The sequence below is a fragment of the Gavialis gangeticus genome, unplaced genomic scaffold (assembly GCF_001723915.1).
Source record: "Gavialis gangeticus isolate Ggan-Ray unplaced genomic scaffold, GavGan_comp1, whole genome shotgun sequence".
In the NCBI taxonomy this organism is placed as follows: Eukaryota; Metazoa; Chordata; order Crocodylia; family Gavialidae; genus Gavialis; species Gavialis gangeticus.
The window spans coordinates 4,040,505-4,050,701 of NW_017729000.1; the positions used below are offsets into that span (position 1 = coordinate 4,040,505).

The 10,197-nt window shown below is 53.4% G+C and overlaps 1 protein-coding gene across 1 annotated transcript in view; it reads left to right on the forward strand.

Annotated features, from left to right (window-relative positions):
• Window positions 1-6: 6 nt before the first annotated feature.
• The window catches only part of LOC109289859 (LON peptidase N-terminal domain and RING finger protein 1-like), a 20,681-nt gene continuing 10,490 nt past the window's right edge, over window positions 7-10,197 (forward strand). The window contains exons 1-6 of the mRNA XM_019506101.1: window positions 7-83; window positions 3,561-3,679; window positions 7,380-7,529; window positions 8,034-8,172; window positions 8,373-8,472; window positions 9,525-9,639. Of these exons, the coding sequence (XP_019361646.1) occupies window positions 8,124-8,172; window positions 8,373-8,472; window positions 9,525-9,639 (264 nt within the window). The 5' untranslated portion in view covers window positions 7-83; window positions 3,561-3,679; window positions 7,380-7,529; window positions 8,034-8,123. The remainder of the gene's footprint in view (window positions 84-3,560; window positions 3,680-7,379; window positions 7,530-8,033; window positions 8,173-8,372; window positions 8,473-9,524; window positions 9,640-10,197) is intronic.

Sequence of the window (10,197 nt, forward strand, 5' to 3'; positions counted from 1 at the left end):
GCCGTGCGGCCGGGCCCGGGGCTCGCCGCCCTGCAACGCGCTGCTGTGCAGCCTGCTCGACAAGGGCTGGGCCCGGGCTGCGGGTAAGCACGGCCGGGCCGGGCCGGCGGCGCGAGCCAGGGTCTTCTGTGAGGAGCCAGCTGCGAGGTTGGGGCGGTTGGGGCCGGTGGGGGGGTTGTTCTTTGCCACTTCGCAGCTTTCAGCCTCTCGGGAGACTCCCAGCTCGACCGCCCTTCTCCTGCCATTGCCTGGCACCCCTGGAAGGACGGTGGGGCGTTGCGGGGTGCCACGGCGCCCTGCTTGACCAGCCCCAGCCCCTGCCTCGCAGGCTCCCTCGCAGCCCGGAGCGGGCAGGGGCATCGCTCTTATTAGACCGGACAGTTAAGGGTCGATTCCCCTCCCGGCCCTGGGCCAAGGGAGCCTCTTTAGGAGTCTTGGTGATGGTCCAGGGGAAAAAATGCAAGAGGCCACAATTGTGGGTGACAGCTTTTACGAGACTGACTGTACAGCTGGTCCTTCTTTTAGGCGCACTTTTATCCTCGCCTCTAGGACAGCTGGAGACGCCAGAAGTTCAATCTCACGTCCCTTTGCTTTTAATGTGGCTCCAGGTATTTTCTTGGCAAGGCTTACCCACGGCTGAAAGTAATTTACTTCTGTATAAATAGCTTCCTTCCTTTGTGGAGGAGACAGTGCGGTGCCCTCCCGTTACCATCCAAATAGCCTGGTAAAATGCGAGCACGTCGGGGGAAGAGTTACCGGCGCGAGTTTGCTGCTGTGCCACTAGTTAAGACACGTTCGTGCAGGGAAGCGTAGACAGTATTTGACCCATTCTCCACCCGCCTGCAAGGCTGTAGGAGGGTGGGAAGGGAACCAATGTGAGGGCAAAGCGAAGGCCTCCAGCTGTGCTTCCAACTCGGAGGAAGAAGGTTTTGGAGATGGGAGAAGATGAGGAGTTGGCGGCTCTGCTCCCCGCGCTTCACAAAGGATGTCGAAGAACTAGAGAAGGCGCAGAGACGGGCACAAGGATGACGAGCGGCGTGGCGAGAGGCCTAAAGAGGCTGGGCCTGTTGAGTTTGGAAGAGAGACGTTTGAGGGGGCAGATGAGTAGGGATCGCAGATAAGGAGGGATTGCAAAATGATGAAATGGTGAAGAAAATGTCGCTAGGGGTTTACAATGGACTCTCGCATTACAAGAATGAGGGGGGCGGATCATAACATGAAACGAGTAGGTAGCCAGTTGAAAACACAAGGAAGGTTTGTTGCACAGGGGGTCATTAGAGGGTGGAGCTTGGTGCCATGAGGTGCGGTGGAAGTTGAGCCTTTACAAAGGGACTGGACCCATTCTTGGAGGAAAGGGGCATCTGTCGCTACTGAGCACGGGAGTGAGGGGCCTGGGCTCTGAATCAAAACTTCCCCAACCTCTGTCCCTTGCTGGAGGTTACAAGGGACAGAGGAACAGTGGGGGAAAAAAAACCTGGTTGTACCCTGTGTGTTCTCCCTTTCTGCCCCCGCGCGACAGGAGATGGGGCAAGACGGGTCAATTGTCTGACTTAGACAGTCCTGGTCTTACAACACAGAAGAGAAGAACGCCCACGTGCTAATTGTATATACACCCATGGTCACACCTGTTTGGGCCACCTGTGCATCTTGGAAGACTGCAGCCCTGGCAAAGACTCTCCGGTTGTGGGAAGCCACTCCCCAGGAACATCACAGCAGAGGCCAAATGCACCACCCGTTTTCAGGGCTGTCTCCCATGGGAAGTTTGCCTGCTGGAGCAGGCTCAAGATGTTTTTTGATGTGGGAGGTAACATGTTGCCTGAGGGACCACAGCTCCTAGTGTTAAGATGCAGCAGGGAAAGTTCATCAGTAGGGTTCTGCAGGGTGGTAGCAGGGGCTGGACTTGGCAACTCTCCTGCCCGATGGTCCTGTGACAGCAATATCCGCGAGAGTGGCTGGAGCTCTGCATGTCCAGGGCAAGACCACAGCAACTGTGTAGCCGCCTTAAGGCCGCGCTCTGTGAACTGGCCCGTCAGCTAATGAACACGGTGTCAGTGAGCATCACTACGTGCCCTTATCTTGGAGGGACGATCAAATTAAAAATACAGTTAGGTGTAAAGGGACATACAGGCCAAGAGCAAAAAAAAGAGCATCTAGCTATATCTTGGACTTGGAAAGGAAGTGAGACGAGTGTATCCTATTTTCCGCAGGAAGCTCATAGTCATCAGATGTGTGTGCGTCTGTACAGGTAGAAAATAACCCTCTAGTTTTTGTCACTAGGGCTGCTGGCAAACACCAGAACCCAGTTTACTTGCAGTTTATAAGGCCCGAGGGAGAGATGCAACATAGTCCCGTCCCCCCAGTCTTTCCTGTCTGGCTTTTTGAGCACAGCCCCTGGCTCAGGCTAAAAGCAGAAGTGAGTTTTGGGTTTCTGCACCCTGGTCCCCTACCAGACAGACCCTGCACAGCTGGGTTTGAGGCTGCTCAAGGAAAGCAGTCGTGCAAGCTTTGTTCGACTTGGCTCAAGCAGTTGTGCAAGCAGCTGCAGCTATTATCCTGATGTTGTAATAGCGCCTAGAAGCTCCAGTCAAGAAACAGAGTGCCATTGTGTCAGGCAGGGCACAGATGAATAAAAGAAAGGCTGCATGCTCATTTTTAGGCCTGTAAGAAGACACAGCAGGTGGCTAAGCAGACTAAAGCGGGTTTGGGCAGGGTGACAGGAATAGGTCAATCCCATTGTCCACATTGGCCTCAGCTGGCTGCCAGCCCGGACTGCAGATCGTGGGCAGAGCTGCATCGATAGCCAGGTCTGGGACTGCGATGGAGGCTGCAAGCCAGGAACCAGGCACAGGGGCAGAGGGGAGCATGTCCCCATCCAACCCAGACCTGCTGCATGCCCAGCACACTACTGAAGATGATGGGGTGCACTGTTCTGAGCCTCTTCGCAGGCTACTCTGCTCTGCACTTGAGTTACCATCAGGCTTGGAAACCATTTCTAGTACGTTGCCCAATTTCAGCCCCAGGCTTTTCTGCTTTGGCTGCAGAGCACCTCTTAGTTCCCCTTTCTTAGCAATCTGTCAGGGAGATGTTTAACATGTGCATTGTGTAGTGCAAGACAAGCGTAGTGTCTTGCCTCCCTGCTTCCTAGAATTTGAACCTTCAAGTGAACTTCAAAGGCCGCATGCTTGGCTATGCTCATTCAGATGGAAACTGTCTACTCTTCTGCATTTAGTGACAAATCAAGTTTAAAGCTGTTAAAAAGCCAGCTGCAAAATAGTGCAACTTTTGGGGCTTTTGCATGGCATACAGATTGAAAGCAATTGCACTTGCAGTCCTGTGTTATCCTGCTGGGGCGCAGCAGGAAAACTGACCTTTTCCCATGAATGTGATATGCAAACCTCCCATTCGGTGCCAGATCTTTGTCACGTACCCGTGACACACTCACATCCCTGCCAGACTTGCTCAGGGGAGTACCATTAATTTTGCACATGTATAATGCAAGGCTGGATGGGAGAATTCACTACAGCCCTCATAATAACAGGACGGTGGGCATCTCCCCACAGCTCCAGACCATGTGTCCTTGCAGCTCGGCCAGCTAGAGGCATCTGTGGCTCTGCGGCAGTGTCCAGAAGCCCTGGAAGATTTGGAGGTGATCTGCAGGAGCAAACTGCAGGAGCGTGGGGTGAGTCAGCTGGTGCCTGGGGGGGATGTGGGCATGTGGGTTATTCAGGGGCCTCTGAGTGCACTAAGGGAAACATGGAGCATGAAATGTGGGGTCACTGAGGTGGGGAAGGGGACAGTGTCATTCATGGGAGCATCAGAACTCCAACAAGGGGTCAGGGACGCCATCCCATCCTGCTTCTCCTTTTGGGCGGTGCTTGGCATCTCGGTGTCTTGCACAGAGCACCTGGATGCCATAACTCTTCCTCCCCAGCCCTCGTGGAGATGCCTGGGGTTCTCCATGAGAGATGGGTACGTGCAGGATTGTTCCTTTAAATACTTAGGCGTGCAGGTTGAGCTGTTAGTAATATGAAGCACTCGAGGATTGAACTTGAGCAGATTCTTAGCAAACCCTGGGATTCAGGTCCAAGAACCTGAAACCTTCTCAGACTTCCACGTGGCAGTTTTAGATGTTCTTCTCCACCCGCCCCAACCTCCAGGATGCTTTGTCTTTTGGGCACTATTTGCAGACTTCATGAAGAGTCCAACCATGCACAAGCTCCAGGGCTTGGTCTGACACCTGTTAAGGTGATCTTTTCACTGAGGACAAGGAGGGGTGGGATCCAGCACTTCACCACTGTGCCAGCTTATATTGTGTGTTGCAATGTGGGAGAGCGAGTCTCTGGCCATGAGTGGTACAGCTTGTCAGGCCAAGATGTGACCACCAGGATGAATTATTGAGTACGTGATGACAAGTGCTAATAGCATGGAGCCCTTCTTGGCCTTGGGGAGGTCCTTCTTCAGGGTCAGACGGTACTTGTCAAGGGGTATTTGGCAGGGAGTTCATCCCTCTGAACACAGGCACTGTTACAAAAGGCTGGTGTCTCTTAGCACTGGCCATGTTGCTCTTTTTGCCTGCGGTCAACCAAAGGCATTTATTTCCTCTGTGCTGGGATCTCCTGAGCTTGTGCTGGAAGCAGATGGCTCCTCTCTTACTCATGCCTAAAGGCCAGGTACAACGGGGCAGGTGCTGAGTGAGCTCTCTCAGCATGCAAGAAGCTGCAGGCATGGCTGCCTGTCCTGCCCAGCACCTGGCCAGGAACGTCATGGAAGGAGACTTAGTGCAGGTTTGTGGGGCCAGCTTCAGCGTATGATGCAGGCTCCTCTGCACCTGGAGCCAAGCTGAATGAGTTTCTTCTTGGATCTTTTTCAGCACCTGGCCTGTGATGGGGGTGAGGGGCAGCACTGCACTTGGGCTAAAATCTGAAGGCCAAACGTGAATGTTTCCCCCACCCTCTTCTCAGCAACTGGGGAGGTCTGTCGCTGTGTGTGCCCAAGCCAGGTGCAAGTTTGAGCAGCCTTGAGGCTGCTCTAATTTATGCTGGGCATAGGGCACGAAGGTGGCTTTCCCCTTCCCTCAGTCCTTTCGATCCTACACCGAACATCACTTGGCAGCATGGCTGGCGTTGCTGTGACTTCAGGAGAGGCAGTACAGAATTACACAGCCAGACGGCAGGGCTTTTCAGTTACACAAGCCGGGAGCTGCCAGGACTGAACAAGATTTCAGCTGTCTTACCTGAACTCAGCTGGGCTCTGCTCAGATCCCAATCTTGGCAGTGCACGAGAATTGCTCTCTTTTTCCCTCCCTTGGCATCTGCTTTGGAAGGCGTGCCTGGCCACCTTCAGCTGCACCCCTGACTGATGTCTGGCAAAGGCAGAGGATGCCGGAGGCGGCAGGCAGTTTGGATACAGAGACCAAAGAGGAGCATTTGTTTACCGTGCAGCTGCTCTAACCTTTGCACCCTTTCCAACAGCCCCGATCTAGCCAGTTGCTGGGCTGGGAGCAGGGTTCATTTGTCATCCTGAACTCACGTGCACTCTGCGTTTCCTTGCCCATTCATTGAATTCATCCTGTCCAGAAGCACAGTAACCAGATTCATCAATGAAGCGTTAAGTTGCAGATACAGAACGTCAACACCCCATTACGCTAATCAGTCCATCTGTCAAGTCTCATTAAGCTCAGCCTGCCTAGATCACCCTACTGGTTAAAAACAAAAAAAATAATAAAGCCCTCCAGGAGCTGGCATCCTGTCAAAGATCTTTATTCAAGCAAACTCATTGCTTAGATGTAACCGAGTTAGTAAAGGCAGGGTGGGTGCTGGCTGGACGGGTGGGCCGAATAGCTGGGCAGAGTGGGGAAGGAGACAACTTCTGGCTGTGGGTGGAGGGCTCCTCTGGGAAGCGGCCTTTTAGCAGGAGGAGTAGAGACTTTGGAAGGCCTTTGCTGCTTTTTCACTTGTCAGTGCCAGTGTCCGAAGGGTTGGACATTGACTCTGACAGCATTGCCGACCAAGGGTTCAGCAGCATATGGGTTAGGAGAGTAGTTATCAGCTGCCAGCACTGGTAGGTTGTTTCCTATAGAGGACCAGCCACTTACCACTATGCCCATTCAGTCAGCGTGGTAAAAGAGCATCCAAACGCCCCATACTGCTCAACAGAAGCACAGACTAGGTGACCTCTTGCCTTTTCTGTCTCTAGGGCTGAGGTCCAATTCATCCAACCTGGAAAATGCTCCTTGAGGCAGGTGATCAGTGCTTATGCTGGAAAGGCATTTTCTGGCATTTTAGCAGAAGTGCCTGTCCCTACCACTGGCAGAGGTAGTCTTAACTCAGTTCAGTGAAAAGAATGTGTGTGCCCTTGGAGAGACCTTTTTAGAGCTTCTCAGGGGCTGTTTTCAGGCACAGGCAGCTCTCGGTGATATGTCTGTATGTCCTGGCTCCACTCGTGGTGGTCACTCGAGGCCGTCACTCGAGGCCAGGGCGCTGACCAAGGTCATGTTGCATGTTCTGTCCATGCTGCAGGAACTTATATTTCTTGTGCATCCAGGACAGCACCTTTCCATGCCAGGAGGACACAACTTCCAGGGTCACAGACCATGCCCATGGCTGGCTAAGATCAGCGGGTGACTAACCCTAGTGGGCCGGTAGCACAGCTCACTCCTGGACTTTACCAGGTGCTTTGTAGATCCACAGTGCTTTTTTTCTGGAAGGGGAAGGTGCTCCTGAACAAGGCAGAAGCACTGCTTGAGGTCCAGCATTGCCTTACCCTGAACCCCAGCTTGCACATGGCGTGGAGTGAGCTGGACCATGTCCCTGGGCATCCGTAGAGACCTGATGTCTAAGCAGGCAGGCAGGTTCCCTTAGTGGGTAGGACGAGCATTTAAATGCCTTGGACTTAGCACAGCAAACCCATGAGATGCTCCTCTCCTTTCCTCTCCACAACACTGAGGGCAGCTGCCACTGCTGTATCATCATGTCTTGTGTCACTTCTGTTGGCAGAGGACAGAAGTCCCCATGCACCAAGACATGATTCATTATCACCTTCTGGTCTCAGTACCCTGCAAGGGCCTTTGTGCAATGGTGAGTGAAACAGGGAGGGCAGAGCAGCAGAAAACCAGTATTATGCCCGGTGGCAGAATGAAGCTTGCGGGGAGCAAAACTAACTTGGAGCTTCTTTTCCCTGCCCTGATGGCCATTCACTCTGGCTGGAGTTTGGCTTTATTTGGCTTCTAAAATATGTAAGTTTGGATGGATGAGGACATGGCCTCTCTCAGAGGCAAGCTGGTGTTCTGGGGTTGCTGGCTCTGCCTCACCTGAGCTGAAAGTCAAATCCACCCCCTTACAGTTTTCTTTTTGTAGACGACCAATGCCTTCTGCTTGCAGATCGCCACAAAGGAGGATTCCTCTGCTTCGGCGGCTATCTTGGCATCACCAAAGGAGGATACCCAAGGCTTGAAAGTCTCCAGCTCAGGGAAGGAAGTGCCTGGCTCTTTGTTCAGGTTGTCTCGTGGCGGAGAAGACGTAAAGCATGGGGTGAGTGGTGGAGCAAAGAGAGACCTGGAGGTGTGTGTGTTGGTGAGCACAGAAGAGTGTGGTCACAAGCTTCCTCTGTGTCACCCACCTGGGGGTTGGGAAGAGAAGGGAAGGGAGGCTGGTGTCAGCAGAGGTCACAGATAGCAAGGGAACTGAGCTGAAAAATAACAAAACGGCCTATAAAAAGCATTTTGGGAGCAGAGAGAGAACTCGTTGTGCAAACCCCTCTTTCCCCTTGCTGCTTGGCACTGCTTCAGATGCCCTTTGGTTTGGAGGTACAAGACAATGGCAGATTGTAGGGTCAAAGCCACCCAGATCATGGGTGGAAATGGGAGTGAAAAGTCCCCATGTTTTAACCACAGCACGAACCATCCTCCCTGGGGAATAGCAGATGCACGGTTTGGGTAATACGTTGTCCTCTGTTGCAAGTCTTGGGGGATTCCTAGCGTGCCTCGGAGAGGTTGTTGGTTGACTGCAAAATGAGGTTCAACTCTTCTGCTTTAGGAAGTGGAGCAAGAGGCAGAGGGTGAGAAGAGGGAACACGGGCAGGTGGAGCCTCTGCTTCCCCACCTGGCTGCCTGGGGGCTGGGGGCAATGCCTGACATGAAGCCTTCATCATCAAGGCAGGAGCGGTGCCCAGTAGGTAAGTGGTAGGATTAGCACTCCTGTCCTAGTCTGGAGACCAACACAGCTTTGCAAGAACTGGGGTGGAAGCCCGTGGTCCGTGCTATGCTGGAAGCCAGACAAGGTGATCACAGTGGTCCCCGCTGGCCACAAACTCCATGAAAGCCCCAGCGTGTTTCTTTGAGTGCATTTCTCTTCTCTCTGCTCTTTGACTGCTAGAAGCCATGGAGGAAGCATCTGCAAAATCCAGCTGCCCTAGTCAGCCAGCTCTTGGGGACCTGCTGAGCCTGTCTGATCTGGAGTGCTCCCTCTGCCTAAGGTCAGGTCCTGGTTGCTGTCATCACAGGGGCTCTTGGGAGGATGGATCAAACCCACTGGGGATGAACTTGGCTTGTCCCGATCTTTCATTCACATCCTGGGGCTTTGCATGGTGCTGGTGGAAAAAAGCCACTTTCACTCCATGGTGGTGACCCGGGCAGGTCCAGAGGACGTCCTGCCCGGCCAGGCACAAGGGGCAGGGCCCTCCTGAGGCCATGGTGAGACTGACCCTTCAGGACTCTGTCAGGGCCTGCACCGGGGTCCAGTTTCCCAGGGCTTAAATGCCCTCCGCTAGAGCCCAGGTGGCCGACTGGGGGATTTATACTTCTCATTAAGTTGTCAGCCAACATAGCAGTTCAGACAGGATTTGTCACTAAATGCAGAAGAGCAGACAGTTTGAGTTTAAAGCTGTTCAAAAGCCAGTTGCAAAGTAGTGCAATAATTAACAATACCAGTAAATAAAGCCCGGCCAAGTAGACCCCAGCTAAGGAGAGCCGCTGGGCAAAATGTCACTCAGACTGAGGAAGCGTGGCCTATAAGAAGATCTGGTGCTAGACAGCCTTTAAACGGGGCTTTCCAGTGACCGGGGAAGGTCCCTTCATTTCCGTAGAACAATAGTGCTCAACCTTTTTAGGGTCAAGGCACCCCTCATTAGGCTTAAGGCACCCCCTTGACAATGCCAGCTCTTAGTTTTCACTCCATTTCTGTCTGCTGAAAGATAATAGAGCAATTTCACTTATTGCAAATTGCTCAGCAAGGCCACGGCAGGGCAGAAAGCTTTTAACGCCATGGATTCCTATTTGAAATCTCTGCGTTTGTCTTGTGAATCCTGAGTGCACTCCTGTGACTTCTGTGTGCACACATCTTGTGAATCCTGTGTTGCGTGCCACCCCACGATAGCCCTGAAGGGATCTCAAGGCACCCTGGCTGCAAATCGCTGCCTTAAAAAACAGCTGCACAGAGAGACGAGGAAGTGTCTGACCCCTAAATGGAACAGACCCTAACCGTAGCCCTCTCCCGGCCTGATTCCTTCTTGTGCCGGTCAATCTGCAGGCTGTTCTTGGAGCCAGTGACCACGCCGTGTGGCCACACCTTCTGCAAGGAGTGCTTGGAGCGGTGTCTGGACCACAGGCCCAGCTGCCCACTCTGCAAGCAGAGCCTGAGCGAGGTAAGAGCAAGCCTCAGGCACATCCAGGGGTGGGTGCAGAAGGCGGGTGGTCTCGGGGATGCAACACTGGACCCCTGGACTGTGGGTCTGGTCTAGTCTGGCAAATCCCATTTGCTGTCACCTCCTGAGAGCCCTCGGAGAATATAACACCTGAGTATACTGTAGTCCCCACTGCTCAGCAAGGAGAGGCCTATGTCTGCGGGGAAGGAGGTCTCAGGGTTGGTACCTGTTGATCTGACATGGCCCCAAGAGCGACCGGGCATGTTCCTAGCACCTGGAGGACCCTTGGCTTTCCCCTTGCGTTCCTGTCTTGCTCCATTTCTGTGTTTCATTCCTCCCAGTACCTGAAGGTTGGGAAGTACAACCCGACATTTCTGACAATTCAGGCCGCAGTGTGCAACCTGTAATGGTAAGGTTTGCCTGAGCTCCATGCAACCATCATGGGGACTCGGGTCCTGGAGTGAACACAGAGCCCCTGGGGGGAGGGAAGGGGCAGTGGGGGGAACTGAAGCTGCCACAGGCCACCCCTGCTGTTGTAGCCCTCTCAGGCTGTTGTTG